This window comes from Ornithorhynchus anatinus, chromosome 17 (genome assembly GCF_004115215.2).
Source record: "Ornithorhynchus anatinus isolate Pmale09 chromosome 17, mOrnAna1.pri.v4, whole genome shotgun sequence".
In the NCBI taxonomy this organism is placed as follows: domain Eukaryota; kingdom Metazoa; phylum Chordata; class Mammalia; order Monotremata; family Ornithorhynchidae; genus Ornithorhynchus; species Ornithorhynchus anatinus.
The window spans coordinates 38170466-38193038 of record NC_041744.1 but is presented as its reverse complement, the minus strand read 5'-3'; the positions used below and the strand labels follow the sequence as shown (position 1 = coordinate 38193038).

The 22573-nt window shown below is 45.9% G+C and overlaps 2 protein-coding genes across 8 annotated transcripts in view; one reads left to right on the top strand and one right to left on the bottom strand.

Moving 5' to 3' along the window:
• Positions 1 to 311: 311 nt before the first annotated feature.
• Positions 312 to 13440, top strand: LOC103165249 (OX-2 membrane glycoprotein-like). 2 transcript variants are annotated; one of them, XM_007656692.3, is made up of 5 exons: positions 312 to 384; positions 2811 to 3146; positions 10847 to 11161; positions 11650 to 11771; positions 12603 to 13440. In XM_007656692.3, the coding sequence occupies exons 1-5, from the start codon at positions 336 to 338 to the stop codon at positions 12687 to 12689; spliced, it is 909 nt and encodes a 302-aa protein (XP_007654882.1). In that variant the 5' UTR covers positions 312 to 335; the 3' UTR covers positions 12690 to 13440. The 2 variants fall into 2 exon arrangements, with proteins under 2 accessions (XP_007654882.1, XP_028937576.1); XM_029081743.2 differs by lacking the exon at positions 312 to 384 and adding an exon at positions 2306 to 2516.
• A 5531-nt stretch (positions 13441 to 18971) lies between these two features.
• The window catches only part of SLC9C1 (solute carrier family 9 member C1), a 119971-nt gene continuing 116369 nt past the window's right edge, over positions 18972 to 22573 (bottom strand). For all 6 annotated transcript variants that reach the window (XM_029082829.2, XM_029082827.2, XM_029082830.2 and 3 more), the window contains one exon: positions 18972 to 19807. Coding sequence is in view for 1 of the 6 variants with exons in the window: in XM_029082830.2 (XP_028938663.1) it covers positions 19802 to 19807 (6 nt within the window). In the remaining 5 variants the exon portion in view is untranslated. The remainder of the gene's footprint in view (positions 19808 to 22573) is intronic.

The window sequence follows — 22573 nt, the reverse complement described above, 5'->3', positions numbered from 1 at the left end:
ACCCCTTCTTACTTACCACACCCACTTCGTCAACAGGGCTGGGAGCCTGCCCAAGTTTCATGAAATCAGACAAAAGTCAGAGTCCTCCCTCACTGTTCATTTTTCCTAAAAGAGGCAGCTCCAAGCATTTAGTACAGTGCTCTGCCCATAGTAAACGCTCAATAAATGTCACTTATTTACTGAATTTTTTGGAAATTCACAGTCATCACATGACTAGGCTCAGCCAGCCCTTGACAAGGCCCTGGTGGGGCATGAGTGGGTGGAACTCTAAATATGAGGAAGTTTATATAATATGTATCTCTTGCCTAGTGACTAGGATCCAACTCTCTGTTGCCATGTGGTGGGCTTCTATCTTCATCTTGGCTGCCTGGAGTACAGTGGCAGGTAGGCTTTGGCTTGCTGTGGCAAGCTAACAGGCTAGATTCTCCTTCCCTGGGAGTTAGGATGCTTGGGCCATGAGGGTATCCTGGGGAGCCGGAGGAGCTGGGAGATAGTAGCCCCCTCCTACCTCACCTCCCTTCTCTCCTTCTATAGCCCACTGTGTATACTCCACTCTTCTGCCCCTAACCTCCTCACGGGGCCTCGTTCTCACCTGTCCTGCTGTTGACCCCTGGCCCACATTCTACCACTGACCTGGAATGCCCTCCCTCCTCACATCTGCCAAACTAACTCTCTTCCTCTCTTCAAAGCCCTACTGAGAGATCACCTCCTCCAGGAGGCTTTCCCAGACTGAACCCTTCCTTTCCCGCTGCCCCTCCTCCCCTCCCCATTCCCCCTACTACCTCCCTCTGCTCTTCTCCCTTCCCCTCCCCACAGCACTTGTGCATATTTGTATTTATTATTTATTACTCTATTTTATTAATGATGTGTATATATCTATCTATGATTCTATTTATCTTGATGGTATTGATGCCTGACTACTTGTTTCGTTTTGTTTTCTGTCTCCCTCGTTTAGACTGTGAGTCTGTTGTTGGGCAGGGATTGTCTCTATTGCCGAATTGAACTTTCCAAGTGCTTAGTACAGTGCTCTGCACTGCTTAGTACAGTAAGCGCTCAATAAATACGATTGAATGAATGTTGGAACAAAGGCAGCCTGAGCCAGACAGAGTTAAACAGAGGAGAGGTGTCTGTGAGGTTCATCAAGGAGAAAGAAGAAGTGAGATGAGGAATCTTAGCTTGAATGGGGGGCTGAGGAGGGAGATCACTGGAGAAAGGTCCCCTCAGCCTGGAAACCAGCGTGAAAGAATCTTCAGGGAGTGGGTAGAAAGATGGAGTTTCTACATGCAGTGAGAGATCTGTATTCTAGACTGAGGGAGGAGGCACCGATACAGTTTACTATCTCGAGAGGAAAACTCTGAACTCCAGCAGAGAGAGAAAGAGACTGTATGGGGACTACAATCATTATGACATTTATTATGCACTAAGCTTTGGGGTAGATTCAAAGTCACAGTCTCTATCCTTCATGGCACTCACAATCATTTTTAATGGGAACTAAATTTTATTATTATTGTTATGATTATTATTATTGAAGTGCCATCAAGTCATTTCTGATTCATAGCGACTCTATGGATATATTTTCTCCAGAAAGTCCTACCTTCTACTGTAATCTGTAACCTTGCTGTTTTCCATTGTTGTTGTTATGGTTTCTATCCACCTAACTGCTGGTCTGCCTCCTTGTTTTCCCTGGCCCTTTCCTAACATTAGTGCTTCTCCGGCTGAAATATCTAAAATGTGTTTATCTAAGTGGAGTTATTTGGCCTTGCAAAGACTGCTAGCTTTGCCCTTACTTTACTGTGCATCTTTGAGGAGTTTCCAACCTCTCTGATCCAGAAGGAATGCTGGTGGCTACCAGCCCTGTTGCCCTCATGTTCCCACTAGCTTTTGGTGGTGGTGGAGGGAGGAGGAGGAGAAGGAGAAGAAAAAGGAAGAAGCAGGAGATAATAACAATAGTAATAATTACAGTAGTTGTTAACTCTGTGCCAGACACTGTACTAAACTCTGGGTTGGATATAAGCACAGGTGGGACTCACAGTCTCAATCTCTATTTTGCAGCTGAGGAAACTGAAGCCCTGAGAAGTGAAGTGACTTGCTCAAGGTCACACAGCAGACAAGTGGGAGAGCCAGAGTTAATAATAATTGCAGTATTTGTTAAACACTTATGATGTGCCAGGCACTGTAATAAGATTTAGAACCCATGACCTTCCGTGTTCTATCCATTATGACATGCTGCTCAGATGGACTCTGCTGCTGCTATAGTAGCTCAGGGAAAACTGGCTTTGGAGGGAATGGTGCCTCTTGGTTTCTCAGCAGGCATCACCCCAGAGTTCATCCTCTGGGAAAATATTTCCAAGGTTGGATGGCTGGAGGAAGCAATGGAAAAAGCTATCGGTTCCTTCCTCTCTCTCACCATTGCCAGACTCTCTGGACAGAATTTCCTTTGCTCAGGCAGACTGGGAGCAGTGCTTGCTAGGAGGATGAGGATGTGATGTAATGATTCTCTGGAGAGCATCCAGTGGGTGAGAGACTGTAGGGTGAGAGGAGTGGGAAGGTTGGATTCAGGGTGTGCTTCATTACCCCACAGCACTTTATGTCTATATCCTTCTATTCTCTTGCTTCCCCACCTGTCATTTATTTTAATGTTTGTCCCCCTGACCTTCCTCTACTAGACTGCAAGCTTCCTGAAGATGGGGATCATCATGTCTGCCAACTCCTTTGAATTGTATCTCCCAGACACTTAGGACAGCATACAGTATGCAGTTAGTGCTCCATAAGTACCTTCGATTGATTGGTTTTTTCATTTTTTCCTGCAGGTTCCATGGAGGTGATCCACAGAAAAGAGCTGAGCACCACAGTGGGGGGAAATGTGACTCTGCACTGCCAGCTGTCGCAAGACAAAGAAGTGCTGCAGATCACATGGCAGAAAGAGAGTGGGAGGACCTCAGAAAACATAGCCACCGCCAGCCCAAGCCACGGCTTCAGGCTGATGGGCCGCTACCTTAACCGTGCCAGCCTGCGGACAGAAGGGTGGGATTCCTCGGCCCTCACACTCCATTCTGCCTCCCTGGAGGATGAGGGCTGCTACAAGTGCATCTTCAATGTCTTCCCCAGCAGCCCTGTCGAGGGGAGGATGTGCTTGAAGATACACGGTAAGACGCTCTGCCCAGGGAAAGGCCATGCTGTAAAAACTCCCTTAACTGGCTGAGTCTCCTTGGGGCCAAGTCTACCTCATTTCAAAAAATCCAAAACTCCAGGTGCGTCTTAATGTTGGATCTGGAACCCTTTCCTCTCTGGGATTCTGACCTAGCGATTGCTAGAGCCTGTGAAACATTATAATGATGGAGGTATCTGTTAAACTGTAAACACTGCAATAGGTATGGTATACGCAGATTGGACACAGCTCCTTTCCTACGAGGGGCTCACAGTATGAAGAGGAAACGGTGTTGAATCCCCATTCTGCAGATGAGGAAACAGACGCACAGAAAAGTGAGGTGACTTGCCAATGTTAACAGAGCAGGCAAGTATCAGAAGATTAGAACCCAGGTTCTCAAGTTCCCAGACAAGTGCTCTTTCCACTAGGTCCAACAAATTGATGACTGCTACCAGGGTTCTGAGGACCTTCTTCCAGATCCTTTCTGGCCAGCCTCAGCTCCAATCATTCAATCACTCATATTTATTAAATGCTAATTCTGTACAGAGCACTGTACCTTGGGAGAATATGATCGAATGCTCCCTGCCTTCAAGGAGCTTATGATGTAGCAGAGGAAAGAGATAATAAACTAAAGTTAAGAGAAACAACAGAGTTAAAAGATATTCAATAATATTTATTGAGCACTTACTATGTGCAGAGCACTGTACTAAGCTCTTGGAATGTACAATTCGGCAACAGAGACAATCTCTGCCCATTGACGGGCTTACAGTCTAATCTGGGGAGACAGACAGACAAAAACGATAGCAATAAATAGAATCAAGGGGATGTACATCTCATTAACAAAATAAATAAGGTAATAAAAATATTTACAAATGAGATAATAATAATAATGTTGGTATTTGTTAAGTGCTTACTATGTGCAGAGCACTGTTCTAAGCGCTGGGGTAGACACAGGGGAATCAGGTTGTCCCACGTGGGGCTCACAGTTTTCATCCCCATTTTCCAGATGAGGGAACTGAGGCACAGAGAAGTTAAGTGACTTGGCCACAGTCACACAGCTGACAAGTGGCAGAGCTGGGATTCGAACTCATGACCTCTGACTCCAAAGCCCAGGCTCTTTCTACTGAGCCACGCTGCTTCTCTATGTACACAAGATGTACACAAGTACTTAGTTCAGGGGAGTGCATACCTAATGCCTAGGTGACATTGAGTGCTGAAGTCTGATGTGGGGATGGGGGATGTGAAATAGGGTGGGGAGATGAGAGATTAATCAAAGAAGCCTTCCCAAGGAGTTGTGATTTTAGGTAGATTTGAAGATTGGATTTAAATCTGGCCTGCTGGATGTCCGAAGACAGCTAGAGGCTCCAGGAGAAGTGGGAAGAGGAGGGGACGATGCTCAGTCAGCAGGAGGGCGTGTTTCCCTAGGTTCTCAGGAACAGACACTCTTCTAGTCTTTCGACTCAGGAAAATCACCACACTCTCCCTATGGGGTTTTTAGTTGGAGCCTAAGCCCATCTGGGCCTTCGAAGGTGTTTCCAGTAAGAAAAATCCCACAGGACTACTGTGTCACTCCCTTAGATTCCTTGCTGCACCTCCCACTACCCTCCACACCCAGATCCCTATGATAAGGTGGTAGAGACTAAGTCCTGCACTCTTTGTGAGGAATATCCAAGTTGTTGGTGTCTACGAGCATCTCTTACCTCAGAGTAGAACGATGGAATTAGCGATGGCTCTCAGACTCTGTTCGGTTGAGGGGGCCAGAACCTAGACGTAGAGGTCCGAATCTGGCACGGAAGTCCTCCTCCACAAGAACAGGCCTCACCCCTGCCCCAACCCTGAATTTCAGGGCAGTGGCACAAAGGGACAAGGCTGTGATGGAGCAGCTGGGCACCCCCAATCCCAGGAATAAGTCTGTCTCCCCCACTACTTTCTTGAGGGCAGGGATCATGTCTAACTTCTCTATTATATTTTCCCATGCACTTTATACAATGCTCTGGACACAGCAATAAATACCATTGATTAATTGATGGATTGTGTGATCTTGGTCAGCTCATGTTTTCTGTGTCTCAGTTTCCTCATCTGTAAAATGGAGATTCAATACTATTGAATGATTGACTAACCAGCACAACCAACCAGGTTCTGCTTGGGTGCCCACAATGGGCTGTTGTACCCATTTCATTCTCTGTCAGAATAAGACAACTGACAACAACTGACAACAAGACAACTGAGAAGCCCTTTAGAAATGTCTTCAAGTCATCTCGGAAACACTCTACTCTGTGGCCAGAATAGGTTTAAGGGAGCTAGTCAGGGTGACCACTGATGGCCCCTGCAAAATGAGATGCGTGAGATGGTGCCTGTGTTTTGCCAGGCACAGTGACATAACAACATCATAGTCACCAGTTTGAAGAAGTTTGGAGAATACGATTGAATGACTGAATAAAGTTCGCCTAAAACCACAGAAACTCAGAACATTTCTCTGGGGGGATTCCTGACTTCTCCCAGACTACTCTAGAACTGTCGTATTTCCCTACCAGGGATTTGTGACTGTGGGCATGGAACTTCTTGGCAGGTCCTTAGTTCATGTGCCCATTGGGTGGAGTTTTGCTGGAGGAAATCCAGATATCAAGTTGACCTCATCCATTTCAAACTGACCCTTACCTGCTGTAACTCTGCCCACTCCTCCACATGACAACTATTCTTCTCCACCCTTAGTGAATCCTAGGCCCACACAAACAGTTTCTAACTCCCCCCTTAAGTTCCTGTGCCTCTGCCTCCTCCATCTCTTGCTCCCAATGATCTTGCCATTTAATTAATTAACAAAATTGAAACCATTAGGCATGAACTCCCCAAAATCTCCCCTGCACCTCCTCAGCCCCTCCTACCCCCACAGTCCATTCTCTCATCCTTCCCAGCTGTCTCTCAAAAGGAGAGCTTTCACCTCCTTTGTAAATCTAGCCCTTCCCCTTAAACTTCCAACCCCTTCTCTGACTGCCACCGTCAATCACTCACTGTAGAATGGCTCCTTTGTCTCTGCCTTCACACGTGCCCACCTATTTCCTCTCCTAAAACGATCCTCCCTCTTTCCCACTGCATCTTTCAGCCATCACCTCTTCTTCCTCCTAACATTCCCATCCAAACTCTTCAGTGAGTATTTTACTCCCAGTGCCTCTTCTTCCTCTCCACCCCCTCACTAGGGTTTCCACCAGCTCAACTCCACTGAAACTGCTCTCTCTGAGGTAACCAATCACCTCCTTCATGCCAATTCAAATGAATCTTCCTTGACCCCTCAGCAGCCTTTGACACTATGGACTCCCATTTCTCCTGATTTCTCCGATACAGCCAATAATGATAACGGTGACATTTGTTAAGCATTTATTAAGTGCCAAACACTCTCCTAAGTGCTGGGATATATATATAAGGTAAGCAGGTTGGACATTGTCTCTGTCCCACATGGGGCTCACAGCCTAAGTAGGAGGGAGAACAGGTATTGAATCTCCATTATACAGATGAAGAAACTGCAGTACAGAGAAGGTAATGTCTTGCTAAGTGTCTTGCTAAGTGTCTTGCCTGAAGTCACACAGCTGGCAAGTGGCAGAGTTGGGATTAAAATCCAGGTCCTTGGACTTCCAGATGTGTGTTCTTTCCATTAGGCCACACTCTTTCTCCACATTTTTTCTCTGGTTCTCCTTTACTTCTCTGGCTGCTCCTTTTTTCATGGACTCCTCCTCTGCCACACACACTCTAATTGTGGGGGTCCCTCAAGGCTCATTTTGGGGTCTCCTTCTAGTCTCAATCTACATTCACTCCTTTAGGGGATTCATCCATTCCTAGGCCTCAATTACCATCTCTAAGTGAATTATTCCTAAATCTATTTGTTCAGCCCTTATCTCTTTCTCTGCAACTTTACATCTCCTCCTGCTTTCAAGACATCTCTCTTCCACATGTCCCACCAGTTCCTCCAACCCAACATGTCCAAAACTGAATTTCTCATCCTCACTCCCAAATCCGCTCCTTCTCCTAGCTTTTCCATTACCGTTGGCCATATCACCATCTTCTCTGTCTCATAAGTCTATAACTTTGGCATCATTCTTGACTTATCTCTCTTTCAACTTACATATTCAGTTAGTCACCAATATAGTCAGTTCTGTCTACCCAGCATCTCCAAAATCCACTCCTTCCACTCCATCCAAACTACCACCTCTCACTTCTCTCCAACCACTTGTCATTTCCCATCTTGACTACTGCATCAGCCCTTTCACTGACCTCCCACTTCAAGCTTCTCCCCATCCAATCTATACTTCATTTTCTTGACAGGATCATTTTTCTAATACATCATTTTCAACATGTCTCCCTGCTCCTGAAAAACCTCTAATAGTTAGCAATCCATCTCCCACTCAAGCAGAAACTCCTCACCATTGACTTGAAGGCAATCCTCTCTCCCACTGCCTGCAATCTTAGCCTCTCTATTGCCTGCTTACCTCAATGTACCTCGATATCTTTTCTATCACAATCAACCTCTTGCTCAAGCTCTCCCTCTCACTTGAAAGTCTTTCCCCCTTAACATCCAGCAGACCACTGCTCTTCCTATCTTCAAAGCCCTACTAAAATCACATCTCTTCCTGGAAGTCTTCCCTGACTAATTCATCATTCCCCCCATCCAATTTCCTCATCCCAACCCCTCTCTCCACAGTATTTATGTACATATCTAACTCAGTTTCTTCCCCTACTTGTGATTTATTTCCATGTCTGCTTTTTCACAGGATTGCAAATTCCTTGTGAGCAAAGATTATGTCTACCAACACTCTAGTACTCTCCTAACCACTTAGCACAGTGCTCTGCCCGATGGACTTCTTGTCTGCTTGGTAGGAAATGTCATGGTCTGCAAGGTGAGAGGGTGAGGAGAGGCTTCGGAAGACTAGGCTCACACTCCATCTTGGGATTCCATTCTGGTGGAAGAATAATTGGAGCAGAGGGCTGGGAAGGAGATGACACTGGAGGAGAGAATCTGGAACAGGAATCTTTGTGGTTCCAGAGGAGGGTAGAGGCCAGTCAGGGAAGGGACTTTTCTGGAGGAGGGCCTTCCGATAAAGTGTAAGGTCACTGTGGGCAGGGAACTCTACTGTTGATTGTACTTTCCCAAGGGTTTAGTACAGTGCTTGATTGATCAATATCATTGATGGATTTATTGATAGATCAATTGATCAATTGCTCCCTTGTCTGCCCTCTAACCTGCTTTGAGGGGGCTTCCTCAGTCAGTCAGACAATCGTATTTAGTAAGCACTTACTGTGTGCAGTACTAAGCACTTGGGAGAGTACTTTATGGACACATTCTCTGCTCACAATGAGCTTACAGTCTAGCAGGGGAGAGAGGCCTTAATATAAATAAATAAATTACAGCTACATACATAAGTGCTGTGGGGTTAGGAGAAGGAATGAATTAAAGAAGCAAGTCAGGGTGATGCAGAAGGTAGTGCGAGAAGAGGAAAGAACAGCTTAGTCAGGAAGGCCTCTTGGAGTAGATGTGCCTTCAATAAAGCTTTGAAGCGGGTGAGATTCTTCCAATAGAAGGACAGAATCTCTCCCTGAGGCATGAGAGGTGGTGTGGTCACTGATGATACTGGGCATGCCAAATGCCCCTTTGCTGATCTTCAGCAGGCTCTGGAGAGTTTCCCTAAAAGCCCACAGACAATCACCCTTCAGCAACATGAAAAAAGAACCCTGCTTTTGAGCTGTGGGACTCAGTGAGGAGCTTAGGGGATGGGGAGTGGGAGAAGGAGACTTAATAAAGACATCCAGGTTTAAAGATGTCCAGTTTTGTACTAGGCCCAGACTGGGGACAGACAAGCTGAAAATCGCAGTGTCCAAGATAAAACCAAATGAGGGACTTCCCTAATAAGAGGGGGAGCCAGCTAGCTGACAAGCTGTTATTTACAGTAGAGAGAGATTCTGAAAGCAAGACCAGTCTTGTTTCTGGGAAACCTTATCTTTCAATCTTGGAGCCAGTTTTGTTTTCACAATTTGTCTTACAGAAGTATGTTCCGTTTGAGTAGTTTGACAGCTACACCCTCTAGCAGGTGTTTCCCCCTGCTTTCTGCTCCTCAGGATCTAAAGGAGACATAGTGGGTAGGGAGGCTGGAGCTGCTCAAGACCAGGAAGTTCTTTCAGGAGGAGGAGAGGACCCACGCAATGAATTTTCCCTGGAAAGACAGCAGCCTGTTCATCAATGGCCCAGCCTGACATCCCTCCCCACACCCCACCTCGGGTAGCTGCAGACCCACAGGGTTGGCACTTCTGCTTTTAAAAAAAAACTTTGAAATGGATTCTCAGGAGTTTCCTATAAGTTTCCCCAGTGAGTCAACTGTCAGGAATTTGCCTTCATGGTGAAGCTGCGAGATGGAACTACCCAGAGTCTGGATCAGTAACTGGGTGGGTGGGGGGAGGTAGGGGCTGTATACAGGGCAGCAGATAATGTGTCCATTGTCTTTGAGATGTCGCAGAGTTGGCAGGACACCTGGGAAGTAAGGTTAAAATGCAAAGGGACCTGGATTCATTAGAGGTGTTCTCTACCAACTAGGTAGATCTACGATTTCAAAATATTTTCCATGGTATTTGTAAAGTGCTTACTAAATTCCAGGCACTGTACTAAGTGCTTGGGTAGATATAAACTAATCAGGTTGGACACAGTCCAGATCTCATAAGGGCCTCACCGTCTTAATCCCTATTTTACAGATGAGGTAACTGAAGCCCAGAGAAGTTAAGTGACAAAGTGTGTGACAAAGTCACACAGCAGGTACAGGGCAGAGCCTGGATTAGAACCCAGGTCCTCTGATTCCCGGACCCATGCTCTTTCCACTGGGCTACGTTGCTTCTCAAGTACTCAGGGGCAAAATTCAGATCTGCTTGGGGATGGAATGAAGGGGAATAGTGCTAGAGAGCTTAGGTGAGAGACTGTGTGGTCTAGTTGAAAGAGCACAGTACTGGAAATCCAGACCTAGCTTCTAATCCCAGCTCTGCCCTTTGCCTACCATGGGGCCTTGGGTAAGTCTCTTCTGTTCTCTGGGGCTCAATTTCCTCATGTGTATAGTAGGAATAATATACCATTTCTCCCTCCTTCTTAGACTGTGAGCCCCATGTGAGACTGGGTTGCTGTTGGATTAAGCCTTTAATAGATATCACAATTACTATTATTATTAGTCCTGAGATAGTAAAGCCATCTATTGAGGCATCAGATTCTCAACTGCCCCTCTAATGGTAGAGAATTTGGGTCCTAATGCCTTTTGCAGCAGATACAAATATGGATGATGCCTGGATTATCAGATTGCCTGGAGAGGGTCTGATTGCCTGGAGAGGGTGAGGGGTCCCGGGGTCCTGACTGCCCAGAAAACCCAGCAGGCCTAACTCTCTAGGGGACCCAGGGTCCCCCAGGTTCAAGTCTGTCTAAGTAGTTGCTAAATGAACAAAGGAAATCAGGAAGTGCCTCCATCCCCACAGAAGCCACTGTATAAAGCTTGGGATATGGGGCAGTTTTCCAAATTTACCTAGGTGGAGTAGGCTGAAAAACCTCGCTTCCTGACCTCTCCCCTCTCTAGAGCAGGAAAGGGACTCTGCTCCTGGAAAGAGCTCTTTCTCCAGTTTTCTTGACCTAGATTCCTGAGGAAGGTTGTCATTGACCAGAGATTTTCTGTTTTTGTTGGACAGTCATATCTGAGCCTCAGGTGGAGATCAGGTCCCTTTCCCAGGTGGGAGATAAGAAGGAGAGTGAGATGCTGGCAGTGAGCTGCCTGGCGATGGGGAAGCCAGCCCCGGAGATTACCTGGGACCTGCCACACGGCTACCACGGGGGCTTGCAGCTGCATCACATCTGGCACTCAAATCAGATGGTGACCGTCATCAGCAACTTTACTCACAGCCCCTCCTGGCCTCCCCCAGAGAAACCAGCCACCTGTGTGATCCACCACCCGGCTCTCATCATGGAGATAAAGCTGCCACTGCCGCCTCTCCACAACCAAAAAGGTGCCTCCAGGGCCGGGGTGGGGGAGTCTGCTGCAGGGTCTTGGGGAGGTCCCAGGGAATGTGGGTGATGAAGACCTTCATATGACTTCTGGGCTTAGAATGACATATATTCCCTGAAACTTCAGGGCTCAAGAACTGTGGTGTGGGGAGCCACCTCAGCCAGAGAGCTGAAACCACAGTCTCAGTCCCTTCCATCTTTGCTTCTACCTCAGAGCTCTCACTCCCAGACACCTCCTATCCTTATCTTCTCCCCAAGCAATGCTCTTTTCCCTCTCTCAAGTCCAGCCCTGGTTCTGCATTCAGCCATTTGGTCCCACCATCCCTGCCATCTTTACACCAATCCTGCTGGTTTCACCAGTCCCACCCCTCCACTGTAGCCTTGACCCATGGCATGGTTCTTCCCATTGGCAGTTTGTTGTTCTCTGGGCTCTGCTGGGGAAAGATGGCTCCAAGTGGAAGGCACCATCTTATATTTCTGTTTGCCGTAGGATACATGGGAGAGATCGGGATCTGTTTTGCTGTTCTTCTATTCGTCCACCTGGGACTCTTAGGCTATTGCTTTTGGAAACGAAAACCTTGGCAAGAGAGACAGGATCATTCTTGGCTCTGGGTAAGCCTTCTTGAAATAGCCCTTCCCCAAGATGCTCCTGGGGGTTAGTCTTCCCAAGACAGAAGTGGACAGGGGCTTAAAAGAGATGAGGAGGTAGGGGATGACACTGCCCCATTTCCAAACTCACCTCTGAGGCCTACCCTCATGCAACTGCCCCTATCAACTCACCCAGCTGAACTCCTCAGTTCTGTTGTATTGTACTCTTCCAAGCACTTAGTACAGTGGTCTGTCCACTGTAAGTGCTCAGTAAATACCATTGATTGATTGACTGATGGATTGATTCCATGGTCACTGCCCCAGTGCTGACTCCAACAACTACAGCCCCGGGGCATGATGGAGGTGGAACAGCAATGGCAGTGAGTGAAGGCCAAGGGGTCGATTTGAGAACACCCAAATTTAGTCGGGCCCCTTTAGGCCCTGGGGAACATCTCTTTCCAGTGGCTTTCGTGACTAGGGACTTTAGATAAAAATGGGTGCAGTAAAAGCTCCAAAATTTCAGGGCTCAGGAACTGTGGTATGGGTGAGTGATCTTACTTGGAGAGCCAAAGCCACAGTCTCAGTTCCCTCCTAAAATTCAAATCCATGTCAAATGGTGCATATTCCATTCCCAATCTACAGTGACTCAAGGCAAAACCTGGATGAGCAATGACTGGCATATTTCACTTCCATCTCAGCCACTGGTTCACTTCAGCCCTGAGTGTGTTGATGAAAATTGCTAAAGCCTCATCTTCTTAGTCTGTTTTAAATCAGGGCAATATAGGGTGGGAACAAACATCTGGGATTAATCCAATTATGTGATTCTTCTAAAAATGTCCAAATGTTCTCTTCCAGGTTCTGCCTTGTTACTGGGCCTTGGGAGAAGCGAATCCCAACACAGATGAGGGTAAATCTGCTCCAACCTGTTCAATTCAGGGCTGAGTGCTGATTTCAGGATTCAGTCAACTTAATGAATTCAATCAGCAGCCATGAAATTCAGAGGAAAGCTAAGGAGGACCAGCCACCATACCGAGGAACACAGTGACATTGGGACCTTTAAGGACTTCCACCCACTCGAAGTGTAGACTATAAGCTCTTTGAGGACAGGGATCAGATTTGTTAACCCTGTTGCACTGTATTCCCCCAGGCACTTAATACAGTGCTCCGCTCATGCTAAGTGCTCAGAAAATGTGAATATTTATTTGGAACTGGAAAATGAAGCAGACATTTTGATAAGATAAAGAAACGTTTGTCAGAGAGCCTAACTTGCATCTTTGTTGTGGCTGGTGTCTGGGACCCTGAGCAGTCTCTTACCATCCAGAGAGAGAATACATGAGAGCTGCGATGGCCAAACAAATACAGTGCCATTCTGTGCTTGCGCAGCTATAAAGTCCTTTGGTGAGACTGACAATCCAAACCGGCCACTGCCCTTATTACTTATTGTGTTGGTGTTTACTCTTGGCAGCACTTGGTGTTATTTTTGCCTTTTAGTCTCACTGTCCTCTTAAAACTTTGGCTTGCAAAGAGCTCTTCCTCTCTCAATTGCTGCCCACTAAACTAGTCTGCCCGCTAGAGAAGGCTTCCAACATTTCACCATGAGGTTGCTTTCTCTAAGCCTTCTCTCAGTCAATAGTATTTGTTAAGCACCTACTGCATGTAGAACACTGTATTAAAAGCTTGGAAGAATCTGATAGTTAGCAGATGTGATCCCTTCTCCCTTCTGTGTTGTCCTGAGTTGTTTCCTTTATTCATTCTCCACCCTGCCTCATCCTCCAGCCCCACAGCACTTATGTACATATCCTATAGTTTATTTATTTATATTAATGCCTTTCACCATCTCTAGACTGTAAGCTTGTGGTGAGCAGGGAATATGTCTGTTTATTGTTATATTGTATTCTCCCAAGTGCTTATAGAGTGCTCTGCACACAGAAAGTGCTGAATAAATGATTGAATGAATGAACAAGGAGATTATAATCTAGACTGCAAACCACTTGTGGGCAGGGAGCATATCTACTCTGTTATACTGTATTCTCTCAAGTGCTTAGTACACTATTCTGCACTCAAAAAATGTGATTGAGTACAATCAAACAGGGGAGACAGTCATAAAATGAATTGCAGATAGGAGGAAGACGAGAACTGGATCAATAGACAAGTCGTGGATAGGGCATGGACCCAGGAATCAGAATGACCTGGGTTCTAATCCTGACTCCACTACTTGTCTGCTATGTGACCTGGGACAAGTCGCTTCACTTCTCTGTGCCTCAGTTACCTCATCTGTAAAATGGGTATTAATACTGTAAGCCCCATGTCCAACCTGATCAGCTTGTACTTACTCCAGTGCTTAATTCAGTGTCTGGCACTTAGTAAGCGCTTAACACATACCATTAAAAAAACAGTAGAGCAGTATACAACTAGATTTGTACCAAATTTTCTCTGAACAGGTGCTGCAAATATAAAGCACACCACAGCAAGGGGTAACTTTTTTGTGTGCCCAATGTGACTGGGACTTTGGCTGCTGCATTGGCCTCTTCAGCCACCCACACGTACTCTTAGGTCAGGGGTACCTCCTTCAGATACAAAGGACAACTATGTGTATATATTCGGAAGCACCGAAATGGTACAAAAGTTCCAAGCCTGCTAGTTGGGAGGAGGTATTCTGAATGACTTGACTTCATCCTTAAAATATTTATTATTATTCTTATTTATGGCATTTGTTAAGCACTTACTATGTGTCAAGCACTGTTCCAAGAAACTACTCCACCACTTTGTACAGTGCCTAGCACACAGTAAATACTACCAAATACCACAATTATTATTATTATAATTCAAGTGGATATAGTCCTTATACGTGTATGGTATGTGTATGTGATATATGTGATGATGGCGGGGAGAGTCATTGTCTGTTGGATATGAGGAGGGAGATAAGTGTCAGAGAGGGGATTAGAACCCAGGTCATCTAACTCTCAGACGTGTGCTCTCTCCACTATGCCATGTTGCTTCCCACTCTTTCTGTGGCCATTCCTTTTAAATATAAGGAGAGTACTGATAATGAATAGCTGCAAACCGAAGGCATCCAGACAAGTAATCCAATCATTACTCTGGTATTTTCAGGGTGCTTTCTGGCTGCTTAATGAACCTAATGAACCTCTTTCATTATTCGATTATTCTGCTGTGGGTTACACCCAAATAATCGGGTGGCCTCAACTGAGCAATTGCCTGCCACTTTCTACTGCCAGGAGCAATTCCACAGGGGCCAGGAAGTCTCCTGATTTATTTCTTCACATATACCACATGAGAGGAGCTTTCTTTGCCCACTTTCTCACCCCCACTGACATTTATCTTTGGCCTTTTGCAAAGAGCTGGTGCCATTTCAGTGACAGCAAGAAAATAACTGACAAGGACACAATTCACTTCTCTCCACACCAAAGCCTTAATAGAGTGTAATAATCAGTGTTACATAGAGGATAGAGTATGGGCCTGGGTGCCGGAAGGTGGTGGGTTCTAATCCCGGCTCTGCCACATGTCTGCTGGGTGACCTGGGGCAAGTCCCTTCACTTACAGCGTGGCTCAGTGGAAAGAGCACGGGCTTTGGAGTCAGAGGTCATGGGTTTGAATCCCGGCTCTGCCACTTGTCAGCTGTGTGACTGTGGGCAAATCACTTAACTTCTCTGTGCCTCAGTTACCTCATCTGTAAAATGGGGATTAAGACTGTGAGCCCCACGTGGGACAACTTGATTCCCCTGTGTCTACCCCAGCACTTAGAACAGTGCTCTGCACATAGTAAGCGCTTAACAAATACCAACATTATTATTATTATCTGTGCCTCAGTTGCCTCATCTGTAAAATGGGGATTGAGACTGTGACCCCCCACGTGGGACAGGACTGAGTCCAATTCAATTACTTTATGTAACTACTCCACCACTTTGTACAGTGCCTAGCCCACAGTAAATGCTACCAAATACCACAATTATTATTATTATTATGATAAATAACAACATGAAGGAAGTTGAAAGCACCAGCAGTTTGGGTTCCAGCTCAGCTAAAAAGCCCGGCCTGTGAATTTACCCATACAGGCATCAAAGCAGACACTCAGGCCAGAGTGAGGCCTTCAGACTCTATAAGGCTTTCAGAATGCCTCAAACAACCATAGACACATATTTTGAGTTAAAGCATCATTTTGAACATAAGCTCATATACAGGGTCCAAATAATCAATCAATCAATGGTATTTATTGAGCACCTACTATGTGCAGGACACTGTACTAAGCACTTAGGCAAGTACGAGACAACAGAATTAGCAGGCATGGTCCCTGCCCATGACAAGTTTACACTCTAGAGGAGGAGATGGATATTTTATATGAGCAAGTAATATATAATATGTAAAGATATGTACATAAATGTTATGGGTGTGGGGTCACATCCCAAAAGTGGTATGGCTTGTAAGCGGTTCTTAAATTAAAACTGGACAGCTAGTCCTCACACTCATATTTGCAAATCACGTGACAACAGTGAAGAAAAGTAGGGAAAGGGTTAGGTCTCGGTCTCATCTTTATCTCCTCATTTCAAAAGATATGTGGGTGGTAACTCTAATACTTTAGCAAAATGCAATACTGTTGCAATCTGTCTTCTTCCAGTCATGTCGACTCCTTGGTAAGAAGCATCAGTGAACACTATAAAAACATATTATACTATGCTGATGGGGTAACAATGTCAATAGCAGTGGATAAGCCTCGGTTCCGGGACTTAGGAAACAAAAGCATGTGCGAAGGAACTGATTATCGGGTTAGTGGCTTGTGCAGAGCCATCTTCAGAAGTTAGATCCAAAAGAATACAAATTCTAACAACCCACGGGGAGGACTACACATGAAGCAATTCAACCCAGCTCCTCCCTAGAGCTTGGACCTTGGCCTCACCCAACCTAGACAGGATCCACAGTTCCAGGGCCCCGGTTCGTGCCGAGCTAGACGTCTGAAGAGAGAGTCCTAATTAATGCAGGACTCTAGACTGGGGGGGGGGTGTGCATGTGTGTGTGTGTGTGTGTGTGTGTGAGAGAGAGAGAGAGAGAGAGAGAGAGAGAGAGAGAGAGAGAGAAAGAGAGAGAGAGAGAGATGCTTGTCAGGATGCAGTGGTAGCTAGCTGAAGCAAAATGGCCCTAGATCACCAAACTCCATTTAGTATGGTTATCTGAATTGAGCCTTCACACTAATTTTGGATATCCTCATCAAAATCGTCCCTTAAATGGCTATTCTGTGCACACCAATCAACGGTATTTATTGAGCACTTACTGTGTTGTGCAATGAACTGGACTAACCACGTGAGAGCATACAATATGACAGATCTGGTAGACACATTCCCTGCCCCCAAGGAGCTTACAGTCTAAGCACTATACTGGTTGCTTTGTAGACTCACCAAACAGACTTGGTTCCTTTTAAAAATAAAGTCAATGAGGAATTTCTTAATCTTCCCAAAGTAAAATTAAGACCTGAACTAGGATGTTACCCTATGCTTTAGTAGACCAAATTCAAAGCTTAGTCATTTATGACCCATACAAAGTTGAACAGAAATATGAGTCAGGGACAAAAGGGGAGGGAGAAGGGGAAGAAGGAAGACAAGGAGAGAAAGAAGAGGGAGAAGGGGTGTAGAGGAGGAACCTAGGTACGGGGAGAAGATGGGGGAAGGCATCAAGTGGAAAACCTCATCATTGTGGGGGTCTGGGTAGCATGGGGGAAGCAGCATGGGTCTGTAAGTCAGAAAGTCATAGGTTCTAATCCCAGCTCCGCCACTTGTCTCCTGTGTGCCCTTGGGTAAGTCGTTTCACTTCTCTGTGCCTCAGTTCCCTCATCTGTAAAGTGGAGATTAAGACTTGTGTCCCATGTGGGACAGGGACCGTGTCTGACCGGATTTGTTTGTATCCACTCCAGTGCTTAGTACAGTGCCTGACACATATTAAGCGCTTAAGAATTATGACAAGCATTATTTTTCCAAGGTCCTTTCCTTGGAACATGGCAGCAGGGGCTTCTTTTGGCATTACCACGGCCACCAGAAGTATTCCAGGATCCCAGTTTTTTGACATGCTGGGCCCCAGAGCAACTAGCCCAGTGTGAGATACCTGTTGGTTCTCCGGAGTTCCCTTCCTCCACCCCAACTGATTTCCAGAACCCAGGTGCCGATGTCCTTGCCTCCCTGCCCATCCCAATGATCTTTCTATTATGCCTGGGTCTGACTGTACACTAGTTCCTCCCTCGCCCCCTCCAGCCTCCCGGTGTCTGGGTGTGGAGGTGGCTCTCGGGAAAAGGGCAGGGTGGGGCAGACTAGGAAGGAGGCAGCGATGGCCCATTTCCTAAGAGTCCCACTCCCACACGATGCCCACAGTGGGGAGAAAGGGGAAATCCAAGGGTTGGACTTGAGTGTCTCCCCTGAGTTAGTTCTCCCCCGTCCTACTCCAGGACACAATGTGGGGCAGTAGTGGAACTCATAGGACATCTTGCCTTTGTCACCCCCCATCCTGCCAGTCATGGTGACACCCTCAGCTGTCCACAAGCTTTTCCATTTTCATTTTTGTGAAGAGCTGTCACCGGGCAGGGCAGTGGGAGAGAAAGCAACTGGCCAAGGCATCGGTGGCTCTGACTCAGAGAGTCCTCTTGGCCAAGAAGGGCAGGCATATCTTACAAACTTTAATAATTTAGCACTACCTTCTATACTGATCCAGTTTTCCTTCTTCCTCCTAACAGTAAGTTGTTATAGTGTTAGTCACCTCCACGAGATTGTAAACTCCTGAGGGCAGGGATTGTGGCTACTAACTTTATTACAAGAAACAGCAAGGCTCAGTGGAAAGAGCCCGGGCTTGGGAGTCAGAGATCATGGGTTCTGATCCAGGTTCCACCGCTTGTCAGCTGTATGACCTTGGACAACTCACTTAACCTCTCTGTGCCTCACTTACCTCATCTGTAAAATAGGGATGAAGACTGTGAACCCTACGTGGGACAACCTGATTACCTTGTATCTACCCCAGCACTTAGAACAGTGCTTGGCACGTAATAAGTGCTTAACAAATACCAACATCATTATTATTATTATTAATCTTCCAAGTGCTTAGTTCAGAACTCATTGCATGATAGGAGCTCAATAAATGTGATTGATTGATTGACTGGGAGAAACACAACTCAGAATTAAATTGAAAGACGTAATCAAAAACATTACTAGCCCCCCAAATTACCACTCCAAGTCAACTATACTCCTGGTTTTATTTCTCATTAGAAGAAAACCCCACTTTACCAGGCTCTGGAGCCTGAGAAGGTATAAAATGTTCACAAAGTTCCTCTTTTTGGGTATCTCATCTGACAGTTTATCCTTGCGTACTTTCTGGTCTCTGCTTTATTCTCCTTATCTCGGTCTCCTCTTCTCTTTTTTTAAGATCCACCTGTCTCATTCTCTGACTCTCCTCTTCAACCTTTCCTCAAGAGCAATGACGCAAAATGTAGGGAAAATGACACGAGAGCTGAAGCATGAAGGTGGGAGCAGGAGTGTGCTTTCCTCCCCACCAAGTCTTGCTGTCTCCTGGGAGCAGACACAGGCCTGTTGGATTTTGCCAAGCCTCCCCTTGCTCCCATCTTGCCAGTTAAGTGAATCTAGCCCATTTTCAGAAGCCATGGCTAGAGAGATTACCATTTGACATAAATATAGAATTATGCCTACATGATCGAATTTTGAAATCACTACTAAAACACTTGAGTGGCACAAGCTTATTTTGTGGCTGTGAGTGAAGGAAAATAATCCTAGAGTATTCAAGCAATAGGTGTGTGTGTGTGTGTGTATGTATATATGTATGTATAGACACACACACGTATATGCATGCATTTATATACACAAAGTCTTGCCATTTCCTATAAAACTGTGGGATCCAATTCCTGATAAAGGATTCCATAGCAACCGATTTTGACAGCTTGATGAAAAATCTTGAACAGGCTGTAACATCAATCCTCAGGCTCAGGTTTCAGCTAATTTCATGACATGAAAAGGCAGAAAATGGACACCTTGGCAGAAAGAGCTTCCTGATCAGTTCTGAAAAGAGTGGGGAGAAACAAAGTGAGATTTTAGGAGGGTTTTAGAGGCCTCGAGGATTTGGTGGTTAGGATACAGGCCCTGGGGATAACCTGAGCAAGGGGCCAGAGGCAAGCAAGGGTGTTGGGTACAGCCTTTCTCATCTAGTTCATCAGGAAAATTGAAGCCATCAGGTCTAAACTCCCTAAATCTCTCCTGTACCTCCCCAATCCCTTTCTTCTCCCCTTCTTTGACTTTCCCATCATTCCCAGCAGAATCTATAAAAGAGTTCTCCCACCTCCTCTTAAAATCTTCCCCATCCATCGGTGCCTCTGACCCTATCCCTTTGTAACTTACTAAAACACTTGCCCCAACCCTTTTCCCCTCCCTGACCATTATCTTCACCGACTCACTCTCCAAAGACTATTTTTCCACCATTTTCAAACATAGAAATGTGTCCTTCTCCTAAAAAAAAAACACCCCTAAAACCTTTTCTTGACCCTACTAGACCCTCCAGTTATCACCCTATCTCCCACTAACCATTCCTTTCCAAACTCCTAGAGTGAGTTGTCTATACCTCTGCCTCCACTTCCTCCAATTCTCTCCTTGACACCCTGCAATCTGATTTCCACACCCTCCAATCCACAGAAACTGCCTCAGTCTAAATGTCAATGTCCTCTCCTAGTTCTCCTGATATCTCTCTGGCTACTCCTCTCTAGTCTTTTTCCCCAGCTCTTTCTTCTCCTGTGGGGAGCTCATCTGTTCCCAAGGCTTCAACTTCCATCTCTATGTGGATGACTTCAAAATCTCTCTCTCCAACCCCAACTCCTCTTCTTCTCAAAAGTTCCAGATTTCCTCTTAGCTTTTGGTCGTTTCTACTTGGGCGTACCATCAACACCTTAAACTTAATGTGTCCTAAACAAAACTCCCCATCTTCCCACCCAAATCACGTCCTCCCCAGACTTTCCCAAATGTAGACATTAATTATCCTCCGTCTCACAAGTCCATAAATTTGGTATTATTCTTGAACCTCTCTCATTGAACTGCATATTCAGTCTATCACCCAAATCCTATCAGTTGTCCACAAATATCTCCAGATTCTGCCCATTCCTCTCCATCCAAACTGTTACAAGGCTGGCCCAAGCACTTGTCTTAGTCCCTCTCTAACTACTGCATCAGCCTCCTCACTGTCTTCCATGCCTCCTGCCTCTCCCCATTCCAGGCCCTGCTACCTTCTACTGCCCAATCATTTTTGTAAAAGAATCACTATGGAAACCTCCCCACTTCTCAGTGGTTGCACATCCACCTCCACATCAAACAGCCACTCCTTAGTATTAGGTTTAAGGCTGATTTCCTACTACAACTCAACCCACACACTTTGCTCTTCTAATGCCAACCTACACACTGTACTTTGATCTCATCTAGCTCGCCACTGACCCCTTCTCTAAATCCTGCCTCTGGCCTGCAATGCCCTCCCTTTTCATATGACAGAAGACCACTCTCCACACCTTTAAACCTTTATTACAAGCTCATCTCCTTCAAGAGGTCTTTCTTGACTAAAACCCTTTATTCATCCTTCCCTCAGCCCCATAGCACTTACCTACATATCCATATTTATTTACATTATCAATATCTTCTATACTGTAAGCTTGTGGGCAAGGACCATGTCTACCAACTGTTATATTTTATTCTCCCAAGCGCTCATTTGTAGTGCTGTGCACACAATAAATGCTAAATAAATACATCAATTTAAGGCACTCAATCAGCCCTCCCTCTCCTATCTAACCTAATTCATCTTCCACTACAACCAAACTCACACACTTTGCCCCTCTAACACCAACCTACTCTCTGTCCCCCATCTTGTCTGTCTCTCCATCGACCCCTTGCTCACCTCTTCCCCCCTGCCTGGAAATCCCTGCCCCTTTTTATCTAACAGACCACCACTCTCCCCACCTTCAAACCCTACTAAAATCTCATCTCTCTGAAATCTTCCCTGATTAAGCCCTCATTTCCCCACCCTGTTTGCCCTCTCTTCTGCAACCTCTATGTACTTGGGTCTGTCCCGCTAAAGGACTTTGCTACCCCACATCTCAGTCCCATAGCGCTTTTGTACAAACCCTTATATTCTGTTGGGTCCTCAAGGCACAGTAAGTTAGCTGGTGCTAGAGGAGCAGCATGCGTGGGCTGGGCTGCATGTAGATTACTGACGTGAGTTAGGAAGGAGGCGAGTTAATTGAGTGCTTTAAAGTCAATGATAATGAGTTTCTGATTGATGTAGAGGCTACTATTGGAGGTTCTTGAGGAGCAGGGAGGCATGGACTGAACATGTTTTTAACAAATGATATGTGCAGCAGATTGAAGTATAGATTGGTGTTGGGAGAAACCAGACCCATCACAACCCCAGAGGGTGCAGGGAGGATGAGATGGACCCTGTTACTGCCAGGTGAAGACAGAACTTAAGCCTGTATTCTGGTGGGGTCTGGCCTCCACCCACCCTCCCCAGGGATAAGGGACAGGTTAGCATAGCTATGGTCACCTGCCCCATCCCAAAGGCTGGGTGCAAAGGAAATGGCTTCACTTCCACAGTAGTAATTTGAGGAAGAGTAAAAGTCACCCTATAATCTCCCCCTAAACGGACTCCAGACACCAGCTCTGGATTTCCCAGCAACCTCTGGCTCCATCTGTAATCATGAGCTCCAAGCCAAGAGAGTTTCTCATTTTGGAACCCCTAACTAATCAACAATTCCAAATTTTCCAGGAAATCAAATGCATCAATGCTCCCATTTG

Excerpts from the sequence above, each read along its gene's own strand:
- LOC103165249 (XM_007656692.3), top strand. The coding sequence starts at position 336 with ATGTGGTGGGCTTCTATCTTCATCTTGGCTGCCTGGAGTACAGTGGCA. Across the intron at positions 385-2,810 it reads TGCCTGGAGTACAGTGGCAG|GTTCCATGGAGGTGATCCAC; the intron begins GTAGGCTTTGGC and ends TTTTTCCTGCAG. Across the intron at positions 3,147-10,846 it reads GATGTGCTTGAAGATACACG|TCATATCTGAGCCTCAGGTG; the intron begins GTAAGACGCTCT and ends TTTGTTGGACAG.